The 27,851-nt window shown below is 48.4% G+C and overlaps 1 protein-coding gene across 1 annotated transcript in view; it reads right to left on the reverse strand.

The window, feature by feature from the left end:
• LOC131259819 (protein serrate) overlaps window positions 1-27,851 on the reverse strand; it is a 108,663-nt gene that overhangs the window by 62,547 nt on the left and 18,265 nt on the right. The window contains exons 2-3 of the mRNA XM_058261411.1: window positions 21,816-21,933; window positions 21,425-21,666 (exon numbers count right to left, since the gene is read on the reverse strand). Coding sequence (XP_058117394.1) covers window positions 21,425-21,666; window positions 21,816-21,933 — 360 coding nt within the window. The remainder of the gene's footprint in view (window positions 1-21,424; window positions 21,667-21,815; window positions 21,934-27,851) is intronic.

The raw sequence follows: 27,851 nt of genomic DNA on the forward strand, positions 1-27,851 counted from the left end.
TGGCCGGCGCGATATAAAGCAATCACTATCGGGGGGAGAGTGAAAAAGTAAGTCAGAAACGGGAACATACGGTCCGATAAAGGAAAGTTGATCCAACGCCCCCCTGCTGTGGCGCGTTCAGCCCTTGGAGCTCAGCGAAGAAGTGTGTTTGTCTATATGGGCTCGGGTGGTGTTTGCGTGGACATATTCTCCCGGCCACCGGTGCATCGGTGCGGTTAATGAGTTAATTAGTGTTGGCCAGCCGAGTAAGTCACGTTCCGCCTGTGCCAAAAGCGCACAAGATTGGCGTATCGCGTGATTTTAGATCTCGTTTTGATTGAGCAGGAAGGCTGTACGTTAAGGGACGTGGATCAAAAAGAAGCCCCCGTGCACTCGGGCACAGATCCTCTAATGATCGAGTGCATTAAAGGGTGGCCTTTCCCTACGAGCCAAGGGAGAGACGGTGTGTGTGTGTGTGCGTGGCTTCTAATTAACCTTTTTCCCTTTTCACCAGGGGAAAGGCCGCTTCGGTGGTACATTTCTCTTGTCACGATCGGATTTAGCGTCCGAGGCTGTACTGGCCGGTAATCCTGCCGGCTCTGGAGGACTCCGCGTCTGCGAGTGCGCGTTACCGATGATCATTACGATCATCCATCCTCCGGCGCGCAAATCATAGCCGAAGCGTACGATGTAATGTTACAGCGTCCGATTCCGTTCCGGGCTTCCGTGGAACGAAACAGCGGCTCGCCCCACAGGGACGCCCCTTTTAGTTTTGTTCGGACCGAGGGAGTAGGGGTGGGGACCCAGCCGAGATTGGACACGATTCTGTAAAGATCAGGGTGATTTTGTTTTCTTTCACCGACACAGAAGGAGGCCCTATTAATGATCGGTTATTTATGAGACCACCGAGCGGCGGGATGGGGGCGAGGATAAATCTTCGAGGAGTTCCGATCGAAGGCCGATTTCGGGAGGGCTGGTTTTCGGGACAGAACCAGCATAAAGAGCATCGATTACGAAACGTTAATGATTGGTGTCTAGAGTCTTGTATTTCTTCTGTGTTTTTTTCTTCTCTCTCTTCAACAATACTCAATAGGTATTACCGGGAGGCCTTGTTAGTGGACAGCAACCGGTGGAAAGGAGTCTACCAACAACTGTTTCAACTCTTTCTTTTCATCGAGAGGGGAGGTGGCTCTCTGGTGGCCGACGGAAGAGGACACTAGGAAACTACCCGGCGGTAGCGTGGATGGAGATTTATGCAATAATTATGTTGCCTTATCGATCCAACGCGCGTCGGCGCTTCCAAACCGACCAGAAATCATGTTCCGTTTCAGTGAAAGAAAGAAGAAAGAGACCGAATGCATTTCGTAACAGTTTGAATCGGCTCGAGGGACGGAACAATCGACACCATTATTATTATTGTGGCACGGGAAAAGATCTACATCTGGTTTTCCATTTCAAGGATCGCGGACGAGGTTTTACTTCGCCGTTCGATGGCAATCGGTTGAAGGAGGGTGCGTCAGGCTCCACCCGCATAGATTTATGACCACCAAGTGGGTGGACGGTGGGTGATCACAGTTTGTGTGTGTTTGTATGTGTGGGAACGATTGAGAAAACGTGCGCTTGGGACACGGAAAGCGAGAAGAACAACAAAAAACCGCGCCATGAAACAAATAGGCAAGAATGTCAACAGCATCCATCAACATCTGCGGGCACCGATACCACGCACCGATGGTTTGTGCTGTTATGGTAAATGTCAATGCAAATCAATTCCGCCAACTGTCGGGGTGGCTGTTTAATGTCCCGGAGATTTTGGGGCCGCGGCCTAACACAATCGTGGCGTTCTGTTCCGCTGCGTTCGGTATTATTTATTCTCTTCCGAAACCGATACGAGTTTTCCGTGCCATTTAATGGCCGCCCGTTCTGGGTGGCGGGGAAAAACTCCCCCCGGCTGTGGAGAAAGGAATGGGCAATTCATTTAGGAACCTCCCATGCAACAAAGATCAAGCGCTCCTCGAACGCAGAACCGAGTTCAGATGAAGCTATAAATTAAACTGCACTGGAAAAGGCACACAATTGTGACTGAAATGATATTTCGCAATATTCGCACCTCACACTTCCAACGGTGACCCGGACGGGAAACATAAACTACTCGTGTCAACTCAATTTCTAGTCCCGAAAGGGCTTTCTCTAATGTCGCCGAAGGAAATATGATCCCCATGACGATCACATGGGGCAGTGATCCTCGAGTGGATTTGCCCCCTGCCAGACATCTTTCCACTCGATGTCGCTCTTTTGTGAGTGGCCTGAAGATGTACGCTTGCTCTCTTCCGTCACCGAATTCTACCGGATTGAACCGAACATAAGCCAGAACATTTCCGTCTCGGGAAGGGCAACAGAGTTTAGGGAGTGAAAAGGCAACAGAAGCGTACATAATTTTCGTTTTGTTGATCGTTTTCCAAGCCATTCCAGCCCCCCTCGGACAGAGCATAGGAGCCCGGGACCACCAGCGGTCCCCAGCACGGTCCACTCCGGTGACAAATGAGTCAGCCAGCGGAGAATGCATCTTAATTAAATGTGTATTGTTGAAAGAGGCGAAATGGGGACCCAAACGTTCCAGGCGATCGTATAATAAACCTCGCAGGAGGATGAAAATGGAAGCAGCAAACACAAAGAACTCCGGCTCGGTGCTGGAATGTAAACCAGAACCGCCTTATCCACAACCGCTTTATCGCCGTCCGTTATCGCGCAGCGGAAGAAAGCCGAGCCGATCACAATCTCGCGCCCCGAATCACCCTCCGAAAATCTCCGTTCACCCAAGCGACGGTGAAGACACGACGCTCACGAAGGATGGTAATCTCCCCGGAGCTCCAAGGACCTCCATCTCGCGCCCTTCCTTGGGGCGCAAATTGGGCGAACCGGTGTCCGGCTTCTTACCGCGAGGCCATTTATCTTCGGCTCGGAGGCACCTTATTGATTTATGTAAATTATCGCGATCGCCAAAAAATCGGACTTGACAGTCGAAAGTTTCCGGGCGACCCTTCCCCGCTCCCAGCCGCCCCGAGGGTGGAAGAGGTTTGCGCGAGCGAATCATTTTAATTAACGCGCGCCCTGGAAGCGTTCTCCGCGGGCTCTAATCTGGCCTCGCGCACGGAAACGATCAGTCGGCGTTGACTCCGGAGCGGAGCCGAAAGGTGAAACGGAAAGCAAAGCCCAGCCGCAGAGTCCGAGGTGCCGAAGCAAGAGAACGGTTTGGGGTTTTGGTTTCCTTTTATTTCGCGATAGCTTATTAACTGACATGATACGCAACCTTCATCGTGATAGAGGGCTCACGGGCTCAACGGTTCAACGCGCTTTGCCGGGCGCTGGCGATCCTGGCGTATGCAAAATGACGATCGCGCGAAGTGTAACGACTCCAGCATTTGATGCCTTTGACCATCCGGCGTCGGTTCGCCGCCTGGCGATGTGTGCGATCGCTGGATGGTGGGACTGTTGTGATTTCGTTAGAATGGTCGCATTTCTTGCACGCCAAGAATTTGGCAACAGGTCAATAATTTCTGCCCGAAGTCACAAAACCAGCGAGCGCGCCGGGAAAACTGGTGGCAAATGCTTAAATATATTACTTTCCGCGAGCGCTACCTGCCTCGCCACGGGACGAAGGGGACACACCAAAGGCCGATGATCGAATCGAAGCAAACGAAACGAAACCACCTCACGAGAAACTAGTTCCCTTTCATCCGCTTCACCGTTTTCCTTCTCCTTCCCCTTCCTTCACTGGCTGAGAACACGCTCGCGCTCTAATCCTCCAATAATACCATTTAAATTCGTGATTAGAATACTATTATCCCAAATCAGACAGCCTTTTTGTGTTGCGCATTTCGAATCGTTAATCGCGCGACGTTCTGGGTGCCCTGGGAGCGTTCCGCAATCGGGCGTTGATGAGCCTCGCGTCGTTCGCACTGGGCAACGACGACGATGCTGATGATGGTGGTGAGGTAGAGACGAACCAGACGAAACCGAAAATGAGACGAAAAAACGGAAGAAAAAGAACTAGCCCAGCGATCGGTAAGAACGTTGCTCCCCTGTTAGAAAGATCATGCTCTCTAACGAAGGCTGAAGAGGGGACCGGTTTACCTGGCGTGGCGTTGAGGAGGGGGGTCCCAAAGGGTCCCAAACAGTCGACGGGGCCGAACCGAACGCAGACATGGAGACGAGGTTTTGGGGCTGCAGAAGAAGCACCGGCAAATTGGTGTATAATTTGATTTCTTTCACTCGCTCGCGCGCGTTCTCCTCGAACCGTCCAATTGAGTTTCCCGGTAGTGGAAGTCTGGCCGGGTTTTTTCCCCCCGCGTTTTCTGTCGCAAAGGAAATGGTCCGTTGCGCTAGAATTATTGCTTGAAATTTGATTAAGTCCCAATGCGTGTGTGAAATCGTTAATACGACACGTCGATGCAGCGCGGGGAAATCGAAAAAAAACCTTCCTCTTTTCCTTCAACTCCGTGGAACGGGATGAACCGGATCATTAGAACTATTTTCAGTGGTATGGGAAGATGGTTACTCATCCTTTTGTGGTAAGTTTGCCGAGAGCAACCCTTTTACGGCGTTCAGAACAGTTAGTCGCAGCAAAAACTAGTCCAATTTGTGTTTTCATACGAAAAAACAAGAGCGTGGAAGAAAAACTGGCGCCCTTCGAGGCAACGTTTCGAGGAAGACGCGCGTTAGCGTGCAGAAACGGGTGCTGTGAAGCTCAAACTGAAACCCGATCGATGATGATCATTTTTGTGTTGGAAATATAACTTCCTCGGTAGCGCAGTTTTCCATTAAAGCTTTCCATAGAAAAAATATAAAACATAAAACCAACAACACCGACAAAAAGCAAAGCATTTCTCTCTCCTCCAATTTGCATCGCTTTCGTGGCCTTCATGGCATCTGCACGCACCGGTAGCAGGGAGGCAGCATTTCCGTTTCGCTTCGGAATCAATAAATTGCGCCTCTAAACGGTAATTAGCCGAGAAATTTGTTCCTGTACCAATAATGAACCGAAGAGCGAGAGGGAAAGCAACACACAAAAAAAGGCAGCAAGAAGATCGCCTGTGATCGGTCGGAATATGGCGAACAAGTCCCGTACGTTGATGTGGTTGTGTGTCCGCGTAGAGGGAAAAAGGTTTTTTTTATGTTGAATCGAAGAATTGGCGCCCGATATTTTTTGTTTTCGTTTCCCATTACTCCACCCTTGTTGCTTGCACTTTGAGGCACACATCCGTCCTCCAAGAAATGCGTTTTTTGTGTGCTTGTTTTCGAGTTTGCGGAGGAACCGTCAGGAAAAATCGTTTACTGCTGCCCCCGTCCTAATGTATGCGATGGTAATTGGCGCCATGAAGCGCCCCGCTAACTGCATATAAAACGCAGCATAAAATAAACACGCCGCACGCAAAGTGCCATTTCGATTCCGAGTGGTTGAGATTTGCTCTTCCTTCTGTTCCGTTTGTTCCTGCCCGGTCCACCCCGTTTCGACCGGATCTTGATCGAGCTGGCGGAGGCAGGAAAAAAGAGCATCATTTCACCGGGAAAATGTGGCGAATAAAAACGGCGGCGACGACCAACGGCGATGAGATCCGTCTGCGTGCGGATGGTGGATTAAAGCCCGGTGCAAACATAAAACGGGGTGCCAGGTAGGAAAGCCGGGTGGTGAAAATATTAAAACACCATTTGACGCTGGCACGATCATCCGCCTTTGGGGGAAAAAAGGTGAGACCGGGACTAGACCGGAGCTCAAGATAGTTGAAGCCCGATGAAGGTTGACGGACGGGGATTGACGGGGAGCTCGTCGGCGCAACATCTGCAACATCTTCGCGGCAGCTTCCACGCAAATCTGCAACCGAACCGAACGCTTGGCGAAGGTTTTATATTTGAAAAATGATGGTTTCTTATGCCTGTTACTGAAGACCGGTGTGGCTCACGAGCCACGAGCCTCCACGCCGTTAGCCAGCGCCTTACTTTGCGCGAAATTAACAGTATTTACCGTGCAATTACAAGCGATTCACGACTTTCCCCTCGTTTGTTACGAACAAAGAAGGTTGGTGTTGCGGCAAACAAATGAGGTGACATACGCGGTAGAAGAACGATGCTGAATATAAGGCTAAGGGCATGACCAGTGGTGGTAGGTTATCTGGAACACTACCTGGACGAAGGGGTTCTTACAGTTTCTACACGGGATATATGAAACTGGAGTCTCCCATTTGCCTGTGAAACGTCTGCTGACATCTTGATGACCATCGCATGTGTATGATCGGTATATCGTCGCTCGTACTGGACCATAATGATCTCACCGGTTCCCGCGACTCCTCACAGAGATATACAGAAGTCCATAATAACAGGCGCATGATTGAACGAAAGCCTTCCGATTCCACTTCCACACTTTCCGGCTGGGAGAGTCCAGCGACCGGTCGGGTGTCCGGTACATATTAATTACATAGCACAGAGCGGCCCGTATCCGCGGGTGGATGCCCTGAAGGGAAGCTGCGGCCATTACTCGCCGGAGGATACCGAGACTTGGCCCTGCGGCAACGGAGGAACGGAGGTCGACAGAATCGTGCCCGTGATCGTGATCGAGCAAGGAGCATCGCACGCACTTGGAGAACGCTCGGTCAAGGATGAGATAAGTATTTCCGGACCTCGCCGATGTAAACGCCATGCAGACGGATTGCATCTGCTGCGGGTAGAACTGCCGAGACAAAAGCCAGCAGACCTTCGCTTCGCATCGGAGGGGCTGCAAATTGCACTGCGTGCGTTTTGCGAGAGTCGCAACCAAAACCACTTGGCAGGAGATGATGATCTGTGCTTTCTGGTAGCTGCAGTGAAGATGCGTGTGCCAGTGTGGTTTGTCTTCCTTCTCGCTCGCTCTTTCTGCGTGATATCATGAATACTTAATGATCCTTACCGGATCGTGAGAATTGCTGTTTCGATTCGCCAAGTCCAAACCCGTCCGTCTCCTAAGCTCCGTCCGACGGAAGGAGGAATAATTGGCTTTCTGATTTACTCACTCCGACTCACCGTCAAGTTCCTCTCGTAGCCGGTGTTTATGGACTCTTCATTTATGTACCCTTTCCTGCGTTTGGTTCCTTCTATTCAGTTTGGCAGTGAACTGTAAGGAAGCTGTTTTTTAAGTTCAACTTAACTTGAGCCACGTTCTGGAATCGGGAGTCGAGTAACGGATCGGCTCGGCAGTCAGATCAGAGGCTCCCTTTTATGGTCGGGCAAAACCATTTGGGTCGGTGTAACCAACCTGCCACACAACTCCGTGGTGTCGGTCGACAGAGCGCGATCGACGAAAGGATCTCCGCACGGAAGAGAATGCAAATGCAACGGCTTCCCCGGCAAGGGTCCCGACCGGGCGGCGCTACTTCTAAACACCTCCGCGTGCTAGAGCTCATGAATATGCACGATCGGTGCCAACCTCTGCCGTGTCGGAGGTGGATCCCCAACTCCAGCGGTATCTTCTCCTCCCGGGTGGAGCGATGCAGGGGCGCGTACTTCAGCGGAAGGAGCGAAGCAAAACACTTGCGATTGCGCATGGCCTTTGTGCCGCCGGGCGGTTCCCCGGAGCGTCACCGGGGGTTGGGGAATGCAGGAACACATCACACACGTAAGGGAAATGGACGGATGTTCTCATTCTCGTGCCGGGTGGTTCGTGCGGGTTCAAAGGTAGCCCACGTTGTTCATCCGGGAGGACGTGTTGTTCGTGATCGCTGCCCTCGGTGCCACGGTGTGGCCCGTGTTGTAAGTTGCTTGCGCAGAGGCTCCGACTACAACTGCGACCGCACGATCCACCAACAGCAGCACATCAAAAAGGAACGATCCCCGGGAGAGGGCAATCGTCATCGTTCAAAACGGTTTTCCAGGCGCTGGCATGTGCGGAAAGAAAACTGTCAGCTGGGACCGAGCCGGGGCTTAGGGAAATGCTGCGCGAAAACTACCAGAGAACACCGTAAAGTAGCAACTCCAGCGCGACCTCTCGGGGAATCTCTGGCCACGAGGAAGCCAGAAGGAGTTCTTCTTCTTTTCATCCTCCAGTCCGATCGCTGCCGTATCCTTTCATCATTCTTCATGCCCGTGTCAGATCAATACATCTCGCCGGGCCCCAAACGTGCAACCACACTCCGAAAAGTAACGAAATTCAACTCCTCCTCCCCTCCCCTCCCCTCCCCTTTCTGGCCTCAGGAAACCATTCTTTCCGGGGTCGATCGTTTGTTCTACCGGGGTTTTGAAGGGCCCCTCGGCTCGGGTTCAGTTCAGTCTCGCGGTTCGGATGATGGGAAAATAAATTTCTTTTAATCGCTGCCCGAACTTCTGCTCCCAGCCTCCACCCCGTCTCCCTGCCCTAGGTGTGTGCATGCAGCTGGAAAGCAGTTGGTAAAAGTTTTCCCGCTCGGCAGAATGCTGCTCGCCCTCACGAACTACAAACGATTGGCCAGGGAGATCCCGGTTTCCCCCGTTTCGGTTTCCCGGGGAAAAAGGGTCCGACTGAGAACAAAAAAAAAAAAAAAACACAGGGGTAGTGCTCCAGCTCGAGTCGCGGCTTTTGCGGTGGCGGAATCGGCGGAGACACAAAAGAACTGCAACTGGCACCGGGATCGACAAAACGAATCCGAATGGAAAAACGGACAATCCCTGTCCGCTATCACAAAGCGGTTGTGTCGTGCGGGACAGGGAAAACAATCAGAATCCATCCGGGGAGCACGACGACAACGACGACGACGGCGACGACGATGCCTTGCAAGTGCTACAGATATCGTTTGTTGTTATGTGTTTCTGTTTTCTTCCATACCATGGCCCCGGTGTGTTGTTTTCCCCCCGGTCGGACGAAGAAAAAGGGTCGGGCGGAAACAAAAAGGCAGCCCTCGGGTAAACAATTGAATGTAGCAAAACTGAAAACACAGAAATGCACGTGTAACCCGTTCGGGTGCAAACAAAACGGCTTCCCCCATCGGCAGAGGCGGCCGAGGGAACGGTCCAACCGAAACCCGAACAACCAAAACATGCCATAAAATATAATAACACGGTTCAGTATTGCTTCTTCCGTTCGGGGGTCGCTCTTCTCACTCTTTCACACACACTTCGGTTGCGCCCGGGTGGGGCGGGTTAGCGGTGTTTGGGGGGCAGGAAACCGGTCCATATTTCTGTAACATCTTCATGGTCAGTCTGGGTCGGGATTTGGCTTGTCTTGCTTTTTTGCATGCAATGTTGTAATGCGGCTCTTTATGATCATGGGGTCGTGCAATGCATTTGACCTAAATTTTTATTAGCGAATGTAACAGAACAAAAAAAAAACGTTGCCTGAAATGTTTATCGTCACTTGCAATGTATGTTTTAATTAGACCAAAAGAAGTAGTTAAATTTGAGTTCTCATTTTTATCTCATTAATATTTTTAATTCAATATTCAACAAGAAATGTAAATCTCCAAGTATTCGAATTTATGCTCGTTCCATGGTCAATTTCTATCTTGTTAAGATAAATTGCACAATACCTGTTATGTCTCCTGGGACCAAATATTCAAAACTAACCCACTGGGCATTACAACTTCCGTTGACATCGCTATTATTAAGTGTCCGAAAATGGTGACTCGGTGGGAAAAGGATAATTAAAACGGATGTCATTAGCGGACAGCAAACAGAAACACAACGACAAACATACAAGCTCTACTAAAGATACAACTTCTAAGAAACATACCAAAGAACTTAAACGACGGGAAACGAAACGAACCCAAACGAGTTGGAAGTAAAAGTGTGAGGATCGCTTTTTTGGCATTTCCTTTGGGGCTCACCCGAGTGTCATCACTTTTCCTTGCCGTACTCGCGGAGATCGAGAAACGGTTGCTGCGTGTGGCCGCGCGGACGGAACACGGGGAACTGAAATAAACCAGGATCAAACCAGGTCTCGGCCCCCGTAATGTGCGGAGGAAATATTTCAAATTGATTAGTATTGGTTTTCGTTTTCGGTATTTTATTTCCCCTTTCGGAGCTTTTTGTGCTGGCCTGGCTTCTGTCACCGCTGTTTGAGAGCGTTCTTGTACCTTCCACTTGCCAGCCTGCCGCTCATCGGGCAGGTTAAGAGCATTAAATTGAAGCCAATTAAGTGAATCGAGTTAATTTATTCGGTTTTTCCTCCGAAATTTTACCCCTTTGACGGGGGAGGAGGGATGATGCCGTTCGGGGAAGGGTGTGAGTGTGTGGCGCGCACGCAAGGGGACTCGACAACACGTCGTCGTCGTCGTCGTCTTCGGTCGATTTTCAACGCAGCGAGAAAGATCGGTATGCGACGGAATGAGAACCGTTTGCCACCGAGGACACAGAAACGATAATCGAATGGAGCCGAAGTCACTGCTACCTGTTGGTGGGGATGTTGGAGGAGATCGAGCCCGTTTGAATGCACATCTTGAGTAGCACCGAGGATTTTTTTTTATCTTCTTTCAAGCAAACCGAAGCGACAGGACCTTTCTCACACTCGCGCTGGCATTACTTCTTTCACTTGAGCATCAAGGCAGCATTCAAACCGACGGTCGGTGTTTTGAGGCGATGATTTGCAGACTCCCGATCGGCAGGAAATGAGGCAACGAACCCATTCCCCGTGCGCCATTTGTACAAAATATCCGAAAGCTCGCTTTTCCTCCCAACCTCGAGCCGAACCTGGCAAAACTCCCGTTCGCATGTCAGTCAATCAGAAGACGACGACGAGCGAACGACGACGACGACGACGAGGACGTCGACTGTCTTTGATGATGAACAGTTGGGTCCCGCAGCTTCCAACTTCCATCCGCCGACCGGTCGGTGTTTTGTGAACTGAATTGTGAATCAATATGGAACACGCAAACGCGCCAACGACTACAAATCAGACCGAACCAATCGAAAGCGAACCCCATTGTGTACGGAGTGTGCAGGGCAGGCAAGGAGGGAGTAGGGTGGTTGCATGGAAGGCTTGCGTGTGCAACACCGCATGATCCTTCCGTCCTACGGGAAGGAATTTTCCCCTTCGTTTGGCGTCGTTTCGGTGTTTTCGGTTTAATTAAAAATCCTCATCCCGACATGCAACCGGAACGCGCAACATTTGAATGAGCCCGACCGAACAGACGTCGTTGTTGATAAAAATCACTTTCCCTCTACCCTCCGGTTTCTGTCGAGTGAATCCCTCGATCGGGAAGCGCAAACACACCAATTGAGCTGCGAGGAAAGGCCAGAGCTTTTTTTTGTAGGAACCTTTTGGCGGAGATTAGGCTACTCCGTGCAACTCCCGATACCTTTCGACTTCAAGCTGTGGAGCATTGGCTCTCACGCCAGGCAAAATGGGATGAGTTGAAAAAAAGCAGCAATAAGCAGCACAAACAAATACACCGAACAAACTCCATGCGTCGTGATTGACGTGTGAGATATTGATTTTGAAAACCCTGTAATTGCTGCTCCCATCTTGCAACGCACCAGAAAAAAAGTGAAAAGCGGTGGCTTTTTCGAGTGGAAATCAAGGGTTGGTAGAGTTTGCAGACCGTTTTTACCGTGTTGTGTTGGCTCAATCGATTGCAACGCCCACCCTTCCTTAGAACTAGACCGGCCGATCGACCGACGTTTCGTCTTTTCCTTTTCGTCGGCGCATTTTCCTATGTGTTCATGTGCGTGGTTGGGCGTTCGGGATCCATGTAGCTTCCCGTATAGGAAAACAAAAACGAAACCGAACCCGCCGGTCGAGCCACCCTGATTGACAGCTGTCACTTTGGACAATCGCTAACTTAATCATAACCGTCAAAATCCCCAATTAAAGCAAATCAATGAGAAAGCGTTTCTCGATCGGTTGGTAGAGAATCGGCCAACGATTGGAAGGTTAGAAACGCTCGCCGTCCTTGTGCAGTGCAGAAATGATCGTGTGGGCTTTCGGTACGAATTTTCCAAGTGACATCAATGCCGATTCAGCCGGTGCACCTTTCGCCGTGTAAGCTCAATTATCCCCGTTCGGTTTTATTAATAATGTTATACACGCGAGATTGGAAATATGGGAATTTGAAAAACTTTCACTGCATCTTTTAAGGACAACTTTAAAGTTAGATCTTAGCTGAGCACCCACACTCAGCTCAACACACGATGTCTGTAGTATTTAAAAGTAATATTTTTCTTGAGAATAAATCAGAAAAGCTTAAATAAAACATCAAAAATAATTCACAGAAATCAAAATCGCCAAACCTTTCTTTGCCAGCGCATAAATATTCAAATTTAAGACTACGGTAACAATTATCAATTTAAAAACAAAGGTTTCAGATTCCATAAAGGTTACCTTTTCACACCAAATAAAGGCGCTCATTAACTTTGAGATTAAAATGTTGAATCAATTCGTGATTTCTTTGCAATTTTTATGTCATTTGTATCTTCACCGAATTATTTTTTGAATAAATATTTACAATTCAAAAAATTTGCTTTATCAAAAAGCGTTCAAAACCTCAAACAAGCAACTGGATTGTACCGCAGTAACTTCATGCCTTTCAGGTGAGCCCTGGGCATATTTTTATCGTACAGTACTGTTTCGATTATTTTATATTTTAAATTAACCACCTTTCCGCCAGTTCCTCTGCCGCAGCGGATGCCATCACAAGTTACAGTGAAATGTGATACGGGCTCAACCGATCGACTTCCCGGGCGTGTTTTTCCTGTGCCCGAGATAGCGACCGTCAATAATACTTTCCAGTTGTTCACGCGATAAAACGCAAGCCAATTGAAATAAAGGAGTGAGGCAAAGCGCAAAAAAACGTATCAGGCGATAGGGACGAGAAAAATACAGATTCATCTTTAATTTATATCTCCCTCTAGGTTGCTCCACGGTGGCTTACATTCCTCCATTCGCAGCTGCTACAGGCCGAGTAAGAGAGAAGAAGATAGAGGGAGGGGGATCGAGTGTGAGCGATGCATGAAAGGAGAGAAAAAAGCAATTAAACATTGCACGCCGTGATGTGATAAAATTATGCTCCGTCGAACGCCATTTGATCGGAAAATGGAACGGGAAAGGAGAAGGGGGCAGTTTATCGGCGCGACAAGACGGCGCTATCATATCGGCACCTGCCGGGCAGGAATGAAAGTTGCCCGAGGGGCGGAAAAAACAAAAGCGGAAAAACTCCGGTGCATTTGACCGGCCGTGGGTATGCGAGTGTTTTCTAACTTGACCCGCACTGGGCAAACAATTATGTTGCCACCGCACTGCCGATCGATCACGTTTGTGTGTGTGTGTGTGTGTATGTTTGTGTTGGCAGAAGTTGATCAGTGGCCAGAGGACAGTCACTACTTGCCAGTTGTGAGCTTCCTGCTGCACATATTTGTCCGCATTCACGTTGGATCGTACGTGCTCGATTGTGATACGATATTTTTCCCTCTGGAATCATTCGTCTACGGGGAAGGTGAGACGTAGGGGCGGGCGTAAATGTACACAACCAACCCAGTATCGTCCTTTCACATGTCTCGGCGTTAACACATCGCGCGAAACGGTGTAATCGATAACGTAAGCAATCTGATAACCTTCATTTCTGGCTTTCAGTATTTTTGTTTTTCTTGCTTGTCTTCAGCCCGACCCGAATAACATATTGGATAAAAAATAAGACACACATACACGATCGGGAGGGAAAGCGATCATCGTTTTGTGTGCCCAGTTTGTGAGCGGTCTTTAAATCGGTTTCGATGCGCCCCACTAAGCGCATTCTTTTCCCCAGCGTCTCTTGCATCTCTCGAGTGATCGGCAAGTTGTGCTTGAAATGCACACAGTATCGGGCTCTTCCGTGCCGGCAGATCTCGACCCCATCGGCCAGTCGAGGGACCGGCGGGTGTAGGGAAATCGTGAGGTTAGGGCCGGTGCATCCGCGCGGGTTATTTCATACATTTATAAAATATCGATTTCGTTTCCGGCTGTGCGCATTCGCGGATCGGGATGATTTATCCACGGTGCGGATATTTGCTGCTGCTGCTTCTGCTGTAGCTGCTGCAGAAGTTGGCCCGGGATGGGACGAGATTGCAAGATCGCGAACCCCGCCGAAATCCCGGCCCAGTCCTACCCTCCCCCTCCTAGCGGCAGCCATTTTCAATTGCTTTTTGTTCCATTTATAAAATCATAAATAATGGACGATACAATGAAATGGTAATAACATTTACTTTCTCGTTCCCGTTTATATCTTTTCCTACCCCATTGAGCTCCCCATACTTCCTTCTCCGGGTGGGACAGCTTCGGTACCCCCCGGTGGAGCGGTCGTTGGTCATCATCGGAATAGCCAGCTCGATCGCCTTCGAGTTTCGTGTCGAGTAAAAGAAAAAAAAATCCCCTTAAAACTGGCGGTTCGAGTCGTGGAAATCACGAGACCAGTTTTACTGAAGCTGAAGCGCAGATATTGGATAATAACACTGATAGATCTAATAATCCCTGCTCACCCGATCGCTTCCAGAACGGAGGATGCTAGGATACGGTCCGGCCTTTTCCACCTTCGCTCGCTTACCCTCAGCCGTCGAACGGAATCGGGCAGACGACGACAGTTTCCGTGAAACGGTTTTTCGTGAGGCCAAGCGGTCAAGCCGATCGGTGCGGGATGAGCTTTAATGTTTTTCCCGTTCGTTTGCGCGGGAAAGCATTAAATGGGTGGTAAGTTATGACTCTTACTGGGCCGTTTTTACCGACCTCACCCTCACCCATTTCTAGCCTCTCTTTGAATATATATCTTTCGAGAGATGTACGGAATAAAACAGTTGAAGCAAATCTATTCAGGAAAAACTGAAGATTCAATTAAAGTTAGTTATCATTTACTCTTGACGAAAATATGTTGCTGTAATATACAGTAAAAATAATGGAGTCTTCTCAACATAAATACTCTCTATTCTTCGTATCAATGCTATTTGTCACATGCTTTTCGATATTCTATAAATTTTATAAAATGTACTGTGTTATGAAAAACTTTATTCTGATTCAAACTATTTTAAGTTTATGTGTTAAATTATTTTTGAGTTGTCATTGTATTTGTAGTAAGGCATTTATTTTTGGTAATTGTATCATTTGCTTTAAGATGGTATATATTTAGTTCGACAATGATGTTGACAATGGGAAGGATTTGTATTATTTACTTGTTTTAAGCAAACAAAACAAGATCCTCAATGTCTTCATGAACAAATTTGTAAAATATATTCCACAGTTACTATCAGTATCGTCAAATACTATAGTTATTTCAATGCTAAAGGACTCTTTAGGACAAGTCACTGCATCACTTTCATGAATTTCCTTAAGGTGGCTGGTAAATGCCTTCCTTCCATCTCTTGATTCGAAATTGCTTTTAGCGATCAAGTGATACTCTTAACGAAAGGATGAAACGTGAAGCGATTGATATTGGAAGCGGAAACATTTTTTCAGATCCTACCACGATCCTGGACTCTCACTCGTACAAGAACTTCGAACGCGTGTGGAAATACGGATTCGGAAAGGATTCGCGGGATTCGAACACTGCACACCGTGGCGATATATTTCAACTGTGAGGAATTTTAATGAGATGAAATGTTTCGCTTCTTTCCCATTCCTTTCCCATTTTTCCCCACCATTACCACCATTTTCCTTTTCCCTTCCTCAATGGGTTTTCTTTTTCGCCATTTTTGTATTTGTATATTGTTGGTCAATTCTTCCACTCCTTGCTTTGTGTCGCCTTTTGTGATTCTCCTTCGGTTCTCGTTGCTTCTCACATTCGGTCCACACGCGGGCCGAGCTTTATCTGCATGAGAATTTTTGGGGTTTTGTCGATTTATTTTTCGCCACCCCTGGGAGAATCCTCGGCATGCCTCTTGGAAGCGTACGGCCGCACTTGACGTCCTCGCAAATCTTTTTTACCTTAAAATTCAACGCCAGAAAGCGACGGTGAAGAGAAAAGAATCTACCGGATTTGTTCACTTTCCGCAATGTTTGATACAATTTTTTTGGCTGCCAAGCGGGCGAATAGCCTTTCGGTTGATGAAATGGAAAGGATGAAGGTAGAAAAAGCGTTGCGAATTCTTTCGCCTGCTTGCTAGCTTAACACCCGAAAGGGACCTGGAGGAGAAACCTTTTATCAACCGGAAACGTTCACCCTCAAATTCGGCTACACGCCATCCGAACTCGTTCCGCAAAGCGCAAGTCGTATTATGGAGTATATAAATATGCATTATTTATTCTCTTACTTTAACGGTTTCCACGGCCAATTTTTCTCACCGAAAGGGAAACTGCCACTCGACGAGCCATCCCGCCCGTGCAGTCCATTATATGGTAATGAGAGTGCAGTTTAAATATGTGCAGTTAACAAAATGATTCGCTCCAAAATCCACCACTGGTGTGTCTTTATTTTGCGCCTTTTATCCCTTTTCGCAGGAGCGCAAGACAGAAGCGACGCCAAGTTGCGGCCGTAAAACTCTTATTAAAATCAATTTGATGATTTTTTCATTGTTTGGCCCCCGCGCCCTCCGGATCGTCTCCTGGGACCTGCCCAATATACATGAAATATTGCCCAAATTAAGAAAGAATTGAATTGTTATATATTGACCGACGCTTTTGTGAACGTTCGACTTCCAACGGTGCCACCGAAGAAGCAAGGGTTCAGGTTGCGAATGCGCAGTAGCGAATCGATTTGAGCTTTGATGGATCTCCGATCTTGGGTCATTATCGATCGGATGACTTTGAAAACCAATCCATCAATTCCGTGCGCACCCGTCCGTTCCCAGCGACAGAAGATGGCGCTGATACCGAGGAGCGAACGATGACGCATAAAGGATTATAGGTAAACGGAGAAAAGCATTAGTCACCGGGATCCTTCCGACGGGCGTCCATTGCTGGATGCATTTTTTCACCGTGCAAAACTGGTGTAACGATGTGACAAATGCTTATCAAGGCAGTTCCATCGCTTTGACAAGGGTTTTTTTTTATAGTAGAAAGAGCCCTATAATCACCTTCCTTGAAGTGATGAAATGCAATGAAGCAAAACAAAAAGAAAACGCACGAAAAGCAAATGCAAAAAATATAGAAAAACTAACCCGACTTCCGCACGGGAGCATAAGGTTAATAGAAATATCTCGTTTAAATATGTCCCCAACCACAAATCGGGCACGCTCTAACGGGTCTTGAAAGTGCTCCTGTGTTTATCGGGCGATCTTCCGCGATCTCGGCACGAAGGAAACCTCCTGCGTTTCAAGACGGCAGGGAGAGTTTTTGTTGTTGTGTCGCCACAAGTATGTGGTTTTGCACAATCGATTACCCGGGTGGTTGTTTAGTCAGCAGGCGCCCACCAACGGCACGAGGGTAAGCAGCCCATTTAATTAACCGATCAAACGCCAAACCGATCTGCTGCGGCGGGCAAAATAGTTCGCGTTTTTGTTTTCCCGATGGAAATTGAGATGTCAGCAACGATCGTTTATCGCGAAAAGTATAATAGATATTAAAAACAGGAGGGATAAAAAGCACACACTCTCCCGAACGAGCCCGACACAATCATCGATCTAGATTGAGAGGGAAAAAGAAACCCCGCTCGCTGTTGATGTTGATACAGATCGCCCGTGTTGTTATTACATTTTTTAAAGCTCCCACCTACAATCTTGGGAAGCGTTTAGCCCAATCGTTTATCCGTTGCAATTTCCCTGGGCTATTAGTTTTGCTGAAAGAATAGCTTGGTAGGCGGGAAGATGCTGGCGGAACAAAATGATGTCTCTTGAATGGTTGCTTTTTTCCCCTCAGCTTGTTTCAATCTTTCTCCATGTGCCAGTTTTCCTCGCTGGCTGAACGGTTCATGCCTTATTTGAGAGTTTTGCAGTTTTTGCTATCTCTCTAATTACAATCAACGAGTTCCGCGGATTTGTGGTGCCGCTAGATCGACAACGGCACAATCGGGGTCCGTTTGGCTGGCCGCGCGCATAAATCATGCATCTTTTTTTGTCAGCACAGGAATCCAAGAAAACAACGACATGGTAAAGCGAAAAATGCCAATAGTGCCACCGCCATCAAACAAGCGGCACCTTCCAACATCAGCCACAAATTGGCACATCGAGACGGGACAGCGACGAAGAAACTGGGCTGAGGGCGTGAGAGAACGGAAGATAAATCGCCGGAGGGTGGAGTTTGGAGGCATGAAATATAGTTGCATAAAATATGCTCGGTCCACCTGGCTTCGAGTCGGTTGAACATCCAACGCTTTTGTTTCAATCTTGGTTGCGGGCTTAGAAATCAACGCTGGTGCATTGGCACGAACTTTTGGGCCGAGCGGAATCTGCGGTGCATTCCGGCGGGTGCTTCTGTTGTTTGTCCATGTTGCAAATTTCGTTCAGCCAGGTAAAAGCCAGTAGTGTTGCTTGAGGTGTATCAAAACGAGTGATCGAATTGAGCGAGCGAGAGGAAAGGTAAATTAGTTACGTTCGGTTCCTTTTCTCCATATTCCTCCACCGTCTCGACCGAGGAAATCGCGAAGGAGAGGACTCCTAGCTGGTTTTCCGCAGCTCGCTTGAGTCATGCAACGCGAGTTCGGTTTAATTTTACGGCCCACCGGCCCGGGCCGTCCATCACGCCGGCGATCGCGTCCAGGTCAGCCATCCGAGGCGAGTGTCTCGGGAAATTAATAAGAGCGATCGCGAACCACCGATTATCCTTCCCTTTCAAAAGGTTTAGCTGGCTTTTTATTCCACCTCCAGAGAGACGGAAAAAAGGTGGATCACCTTTTTTTTCGATCCGTCGTCTATGCGGATCAACAGAACAGAACTGCACCGAAGTCCACCGATGGGTACCGCGGTGGCGATGATGATGATGATGATGATAATGAGCACGATGACGATGAGGATGGTTGATGGAGCAGAGCTGATTACAGTTTTCGTGCAGCATCAAATGTTAGCCCGGCATAGAGACCTTTCGTGCAACCGAATGCGCCGATCGGGTGTTCTTAGCGCGGGATGTTTTTGCGTGATTTTCTCCCAACAGTTTTAGGATGTTTTGTTCCATGTCACAACAAATTATGCAGCACCGGGGAGAGCTTTAAATTAAATGAAAAACGATTTGGCTGCAAAGCGTTCGCATCCGAGCGAATTTCGGTTGCGTAGTGTTTTTCTTTAAAGCGCTCACCCGAAAGATCACAAGCCTATTTATTACGGCTAGCTTTTTTTTTGCCAAACCCCTATAAGGAGCGTTCTGCCGCGTTTCGGTTCTCAGGATAGGAAGCCACTAACCCGACCGAAGAACCGCTGATCGTTTGCTTCGATTTAAATTGACCCGTTGTGGTGTCATTTCTCCCGATGTCAGAAGGTGTCACGCCAAGGGCCATCCGGAGCAAGGGAAGATAGGCGAAGTAGGAACCAACAAAACACAGTGCACAGCGTCAACATCAATCACGGTCCATTTTCATCGCCCGGCCACACAGGAGGTGCTCCCGGGCCACGGGGGGGAGGCCCGGTGACCGGGTTCCGAGCGTTCCTCGCTAACGTGTCGTAAGTACGAGCATCTAATTTGAATTCAATCGGATTCCAATCCAAAATCAAGCAATAGTGCGTCCGAAAATGGGCAAATGAAAAATTTGAATTGAATTCCTGCGAAACGAGAACCCACGGCCAAAGGGTCCGGGGGCTGCATAAACGCTCAACCCGCTTTCCGCGTACGCTCTCGTGAGGTTCGCACAAGTATGCTGATTAACTCGACTCGGGGCCGAGTTGCTGCCAGGAGAAAATCCACCATCCGGGCCCGCTTTCGGAGCACGTCACTGATACAGTGCGGAATTTATGGCACATCGTACGACGGTATGCACCGTATGCTGCATTATGCTCATGCGTATGCTGACGTCGAATCAATCTGGACAGTGCGACTTCAGCCGGGCAGCGATGATTGAGACTTGCGGTACACGGTGTGCAGAAAATAGGCTGATCCGTAATCTACTTCGGTGCGACTTGGGTTGAAGGAGCAGTGTGCTGGGTGCTTATGCGCCATATCGAGTGGAAGACAGTCGACGATCGACATTTACAGGGAGTACTCGGGCCGAGTGCGGGCGCGATTCGTTCGAAGCAAGTCGACGTGAAACGAGTCAATTTTAATGCACTGCGAAAGATTCTCCCTGCCGCCGCGTTGGGCGCAGGAGAGGAAGGGTGGCGGGAGGGGGGGGGGACTAGCAGCTAGCACCATTTCCAGCCGAAGCAAATGAAGCCAGAAAAGGGAAAAACGAGTGTGCAGGAGTTCAATCTCGGGCAGAAATATAGGAAAAAAATCGCTAACCAAGCACGGCATATGGGAAAAATCTGCCGCTAAACTGTTAAATTAACAATACTTTACATCGCAACCGGCACACAGCCCGCTCCCCCGCGAACTCCCAGGTGTAGCGACCGAAGGCAGCTTACCCGGGCTCAAGACCATCTACGACAAACGATTATGATTAATATTGACAAAGTATGCAAGATATTTTCATTATAGTTATTGAGTGTTTCATAAACGGTACGGCCGTCTTGGCGTCTTTGCGTGTTGCTGCTCGCGGTAATACGATGCTCGAACGGATTCGGGAGAGAAGGGTGTTACGGAAGTACAGGGTACCGGAGACGCATGCAATCCGATGTAATTCAGCGATCGAGCGGTGGGCCAAAGTGCATGGGTGGTCCCTGGTGGTTGTGTCTGTGAGCTGTGAAACTGCATGCAAAACCGAACTGGTGGGGGTGAGTGGGGTGGTGAGAAAAACTGAAATCCTTCACCTCTTCCTACACGACCACGCGCGAAATGCAGCTCAACCCCGTGCGCTTGTGTGCGCGAAAAAAATAAAGAAACACATCCCTTCCCATGGCTCGTGTGCGAAGGTTCGAGCAACATGATTCACGCTGGCAAAAGGGCATGGTAGAAGGCCCTGAGAGCTGGGAGGAACTCCACGATCGAAAGAAGGAGAGCTTAAAAATGTAAGGTGTACGTTTACACGGACGATATGTCAGCGATACTTAAAACCATCTTATCGCTTGCTGGCTCGTTTAATCGACATCTTCCCGGGGTTCTGGGGTGGTGCGAAGTCCAGCAAAAGTCCAGCGCTTGGATTCGTTCTGATACTGTCAGTTTTTACCTCCCCCGAGTTTGTTAAGGATTGGTAGTGGCCCCATCGCGAAATGTTGCAATGACTAACGACCAAACGACACGCGAAGTAAGCAGTTTTATCGTAAAGTAATTATCGGAAACATCGATCTCCGAGGTACAGGTGGACCGTTGAAATGCGGTTACATTTTATCGCAGCTTTAAAAATACGTTTCGAAGGTGCTTTCAAATCAAAACACGAAAAAACACCGTTTTCGGGCGTTTTCTACCAGTGCCCGAAACAAATGACTTCGATGCACGCAGTATGTAGCGCAAGCGACGAACCCGAGCTGAAACGCACATGAAATATTCGCAAAGCGAAACAATTAACCGGGGAATGCGTTGTTGTGTGCGACTCACCGTCCAGCGAAAGGTGAAGGGTAATGTGATGCCACCGACTTCCGGGTCGGTCAGGACGAAGCTGGACCCGCCCAGGACGGGCGTGCTGGCGTTACCGAACGCGCACCCGTACAGGCCAGACGCCTGCGGTTCGATGGCTGCGGACGGCTGCTTGAGTTGCTGCTGCTGCTGTTGGACACTGGACGTGGTGCCCTGGTACTCCTTGAGGCACAAACTGAACGCCGTTGCACATGCCGGACATCCTGTGGGAGAACGAAGGAAGAATAAACAGATCCGTACAACACCCAGTGCGATCATCGTCCAGCATTGTTGTTGTGTTGGTGGCGGCGGCTGGCAAGGAAAACCACAAACCACCGAGACCGATGCGCCGGCCCGGAACGCCTCGAGTTACCTGTCGTTTGCGTCTGCCGCTTCTCCGGTGGCAAACCGCAGCAGTATCCTGACAGTAGATGGCTGTTGGTGTTTGAAATCTCCAGTATTTGCAGCTCGAAGAAGCCGGATGACGATACCTGGCAGGGGAAGGCGAAACGAGAACGAATTAGTGAATGTTGGTAATCAAAAAATCATTTTCAAATGGCGAAACACGAAAATCCAAAGAGCGAACGAGAACATCGGGGTCAAGTCGGTACAACAGTACCGATTATAGCGATAATAAAACCGTAAAATGATCGCCAATAAAACATTTAGTGAAGCAGGAAAAGGAGATCAGCGGTTACATTGTGGACCCATCCGAACACTCCGCCCTCCCTGTTTCACCCACCCACCAAACGCTTTCGGGAAGCCAAACAACGGGACTGTTAAAAATGACATTAATTTTATTTTCTCTCGTTTGCCCGTCGTTTCTTCGAGCTTATGTTATGTGCCATGTGTGAATGCTTCGCACGCGTGTGTGTGTATGTGAATATGGGTATCGTGATTATTAATGAGCGATCGTAATGATCCATATCTGCATGCTGCCTGCCTTTCCCGCCCTCGTTTCATGCGCTGCAAACGGTGTTTCGATGTGGTTCGGTAAATACTCCGGTGGCGATTTGGGGGATGGTTTTCTGTTCCTCTCCTTCGGCACATGGAGTTATATAGTGGACCTTCGAAAAGTATCGAAATTGGCAGCTGTGGTAGGATACGGTGTGTTACCGCACCGCACAATTAATTAGCAAATTAATTACCGATATTAGACTCAATCAGCTTTACGAGCGGATGATGAGAGGGTTATACTTGCGATGCTTTCTAACAACGCGAAAAATGGATTGCTAGTCTAGGAGAAGCGAACGAAAATACCACCAACTGAAACCGCGTTTTGCGTCGTCGCTAGAAAATTGGGGGTATATTATGAGAAATCGATCTTACGAAAATAGGAGAGTTCGCTTGGCTTGGAGATTCGTTGGAACAAGGCCTATTCGAACCTAGGATGTAATTTTCATATGCTTGTGTGTGTGTGTGCGTGTGTGAGGCTGAGGAGGACGAACGACGATGGGTGGCAATAAAGCGAGCGTTTTAGCTTACTAATGCCAGCAAAACCCTGACGAAGGTTGGCCAAGGTAAGAACCAATGACGATCGAAACCAAACGACCTCAACTGCAGCGAGCCCTCCCGTGAGATCTCTGTCGGGCTCTGCAGCAGATGACTTCATTATTTGGGCAAACAAAAACCTGCAGCATCGTGCATGGGCCTGAGAAGATGCTACATTTCGCGCATTCATTACCGCAAAGATCATTTCGGTGTTGTTCGGTTGCGGGCCGCACCGTGAATAGGGGGCCACTTATTTTAAAACCACCACAAACTCCTCCCCCTCCCCCAGTCGTTTTGTTTGTTGCTACTTTTTGCTTTGTTTTGTACGTTTTTGCTGCCTCCAAAATGCGATGGGAAAAAATCACCGCGGAAACCTTTTCTCGTTTGGTTTCAGCTTGGTATGTTTGCTCACGCGAAGGGTAACAAAAGTAGACGTTTCAATGACGCATCCGCCGGCCCCGTAGATGCTGCCGGTCGCTACATTGGGGACCGATTTTGGTGGATGCCGGAGCAATCATTTGCGTACGACGGACAGTCAACGTATTGGTTGATATTTTTCGTTTCGTTTGCGGGCCGCGGGAAACAAAACATTCCAACGTACAAAATACGCGATGAAACAATCTTTAACGTTATAGCTTAACTAAACTTTTTTTCACGATCACGAACATTGTCGCTCCGTGTGACGAAAAACCACATGGCAAAACGAATAAGAAGCCTGCATTTACCATGATTGACGAAATTAAAAATACTAACCTCCAGCATGAAAATGAACCGTTTCACCCCAAACTCACGATTCGTTCAAGGCCGCTGGGAAAGAGCCCTCGGAATAGGAAAAAGAAAACCGTTCCGGGCAAAACCCACGGCGGGGAGGAGGAAAGGAAAACCACCGCACCGTCACCCTCACGATCGCGATCTTCGTCACCATCGGGAGTGAAAACAACATTGTCACAGCACTTCTTGCGCTATTAATAATAAATTCCGTGAACAAACTGCGATTGTTAGCAGTTTGTTTTTTCTTCTGCGTCGCGTTTCCCCCCCCCCCCCCCCCCCCCCCCTCGCCCGCAGAGCCGAATCTTACCGAAATGCTTCAACCGATGCCAGCATAAGCATGGGAGGTTTACGGCGAGCTGGTATGTTTTGCCTTCCACTCGATGTAGGAAGATTTCCGGAGCAAGTACAGTCCCCCCTCTTTGTTGGGGTGAGTTTCTTGTCGTTCGCTTTACGTTTCGTTCCACACCGAACTGTGGATCGAGATTTGCCGTCCGTTTTTCGAGATTTTCTCGTCTCTGCTTTAGGGTAATTTTCGACATTACTTTCGGGCGAAACGTAATTTCGAGTGACGCGAAAATGATGCGCTCACCAAAAGGCTTCTTCTGCAGCCACGGGGTTGAGGTGCTGCTGGCTGTGTCTTGAAGGTGGGCAACGGAAACTACGACTCTCGTCCCTCTTGTACCTCCCGACCTTTATTGGTGCGTGGAATGTCTCACCACCGTCGAGCAGAATTCACCAGCTCAGTTCCAGTGACTCACTTGCTACAAGTTCTGGTTTCTGCCGAACCATTTGTGGACATTTCCTCCCCTCAGCAGATGGGTTCCCACAGCATAACACACGTGCGAGTCGATCGTACGCTCACGAGAGGGGGAGGAACCATAATTAGAAGCATCTCGACAGCGAGTGAGATATCTTCCTGTGTGGTTGGTGCGAGAAGGCGAGATACTTGGCCATGCAACAATAGCCAGAATCGTCACGCAATCGCTTCCCTTCTGGGCCGCGATACGACATCGCGTCTTCGAAAACCAGTTGACCAGCGCGCTTCAGGGCGGGCGAAGACAGAGGCGGAAACGTACCGCGCGGAGACAAGCGCATCAAGTGAAGTAAGCGTTAAATTGCTTCTTTCTTCCACCAGCGTGGTTCTTTTTATGACGAGTTAACTCAGAACGATTGAGCTTGGTGTCTGGTTTTTTCGCCTTAGTCATTCTGTCCCATGCTTGCGCCGTTTATGTATGGCACCCGGGACTCCGAAAAAGGGAATCAACATACTGGTTACATTAACGCAAACGCTTCTTTCTCCGCCTCTCGTCCGCCCGTTACGGTATGCGTGTGTCAGTGGTATGACCGGGTATTTACAGGCTTTGCTGGTAGCCACCGCCTCCGGTAAAGGTTAACTATCCGCCAGAAAGAACTGTCCGTTGAGTCTCGCGAGAACGGAACAGATTCATCCATCTCGGTGAACATTTCGATAGAAAATATTCCTCCCTCAACAGCTGGTCATTGCCCAAGCACTGGGCGGGTCAAGGGTCAGCCGTTGTGGCCGTCGGTAGGAACGTCGTTAAACAGTGACGAGGTAAGTGAGTTCTCTATTGTGTGGTCTGCACGGGTTGGAGGGAAGAAAACTTCCAAACCCCATAAATCTGAACTCGAATGGAACAAGATCTGGACGCGTTTAAGAAATGGTACTGGCCTGCGGCTTTCACAGCTAACTTCATAAACCCGGTTATCCGGCCACAGAATCACACACCCAAGGAGATGCTTGTAATAACGTGTACCTCCAGAAGGCACTTACACCTAGCGAGTGGTCAGTGTCAGCAGGGAACCACTCGGCGGCTTCGCTAAACTTTGACTTCACAAGATGAGTCAACGTATGCTGCAGGAAAATTAACTTTTCTCTCATCCACATTTCGCCGGTACACATCGGAATGCATGCAAAGTGCATTTCGTATCATTGCAGCGCTGTACGAAGCGTTTGGCGGTGCCGACGAAATTGCGTGAAAACATAAAACAGTCAAGCGGTCGTAGCAAATCGGATATTTATTTTCTTTTCTGGTGTCACGCCCCGGTGCTCCCACCTGCACCCATCACTGGTCGTACGCTGATGGCATGAAGTCAGCAGATCATGTTTCAACCACTCCACCAGCAGCAAATGACAAAATGCAAATGCAGCTCTGGGTTTGCGAATTTGGGATAGTTTTCTTAGTGTTTTTTCCCTCTTGATCGTTCTCAATCCATCGGCAATCCATTCGGCACATTAGCCGCGTGACTGTGTGATCGAGCTGATTAAAATAAAACGTTGCCGCCCATTATCATCTCTGGTGTCACTTGAGAGATATGCAAGTTTTGCTCCTTTTGCTATAAGAAGGCTTGAAAGCGATGCGACTCCCACACACGGTACTCGACCTGATTTGTTGAAGGACCGCTTTGGGGTAGCATTTCATTTTCGTTATTGACAAAAAACGGATATAAATGGGACGATCCTTTTGCCCGAAGTGCTAACCTGATCGGAAGTTGGTATCAGGTTTCCGCTGGCTCGATGGTTATTCCAGTGGGCACAACATGATTCGTGGCTCAAAAACCTTCGCACAAAATTTCCCCAATGAATATAAACAAAGTGTCTTAAAAGTCACAAGCATTAACATAACATTTAAATTGAAAACTTCCTTATAATTGCTGCAAGATCAAACAACTTTTCTGAAGTTTATAATTTACGAATGAATAACATTTGTCAAAGAATGTTAAGTATTATAGTGTGTTGCAAATATGATTATTTATTTTAAAAACTCTAATTTGATAGAAAGATTGACATACGAATTATTCTGTGTTTAGAAATTAGATTTCACATCCTTTAGAGAATGTCAGCCTGTTTTAGTACCTTATTTGTGGACAAGAATAATATCCTTGTTTCATGCCTTGCTTAATTTGAAAGTCTTCGTTAATTTGCAAATGTGTCTTTTTTACGAATTGTTTGATTTGATTAAAAAATAATTAAACAAGTTGTTCTTTTGAAGGTATGGCTGCTTTCGAGTAAGATGAACACTTTAACAAAAACCAAATGTCCATCCGGTTCCAGACCGGCCGACTCACAGTGCACTCCATTCAACACATTCGCTTCCTTTCTGCCCCGTTCGATCGATTGCAGCCTTTGGTTTCCCCATTCCGGTAAGTTATTTCCCTTGGGTGGAGGTTTCCCATCCATTCGAATGTGTCGTATTTCGTCTTCGCGCTTTATTGTGGTGTGAAACGGTTATGGCCCGCCCCAACGGGGTTCGCTTCCCGGGCGACGTCATGCCGAAGTCACACTGAAGCCGAATCTGCTGATGTCTAATTGAAGATTTATGGCGAGTCTTTTTTCGTCCAATTTTGAGACTTGTGTACCTGCGTGTGTATGTGTGTGATGTTTTTTTCTTTGAACTTTATTTGAGTGACAAACAGCGGTCGATCACATCGGTTCATGTTACTTTGGGCATAGGTTTAGGCTGTTCCCAACGATATTTTAGTAGGATGTTCTTTGCTCTGAGCATCGAGTTGGTGCTTCGGAAAAAAGTTAAACAGATTGCCGAATTTCAGCATAACTTCTTCGATTCGTGTAGGGAAAAAAGCGCAGATACTTATGCTCGCGCACGCGTGCGCACACACCTTCGCAAGCAAACAGACCGGTGAGTGAGTGAACGTGCAAACAAACAAACGAATAAACAAACAAACAAACAAACAAACAGACCATCAGACAGCCCTTTTTCCAAATCACTTCGACACGTCGAGTGATCGAGCGGTTCTGGCCTTTTTCTGTGTTCGCGCGCGCGTGCGTTTCGTGCCACGACTGAATGGGTCCCATTTGTTTGCCAGTTTTGGCCGATCGCAGAAAGCACTGCCTGGCAATGGGAGGCTGAAGTGCTCCCATAAGCAACGCGCCGAGCGCCCCCCAAAGATCGAGTGGGTTGTAATTGAAATGCCGAACGGCGAAGGAAAGTAGAAAATTCGTTAATTTTGATTGATTGGACATCGAGCACTTGCCGCGCTCACCAGTTTAGGGCTGGGCCGGATCCCTGTGACGGGGAAGGGTCCTTCAGTGGGAAAAACACGGAGCGAGCAAATAAGAAAAGGGAAAGGATCGCGAGTCCGCGTCATGGTGCGGAGAAACGGGGCC

Source organism: Anopheles coustani, chromosome 3 (genome assembly GCF_943734705.1).
Source record: "Anopheles coustani chromosome 3, idAnoCousDA_361_x.2, whole genome shotgun sequence".
NCBI lineage: Eukaryota > Metazoa > Arthropoda > Insecta > Diptera > Culicidae > Anopheles > Anopheles coustani.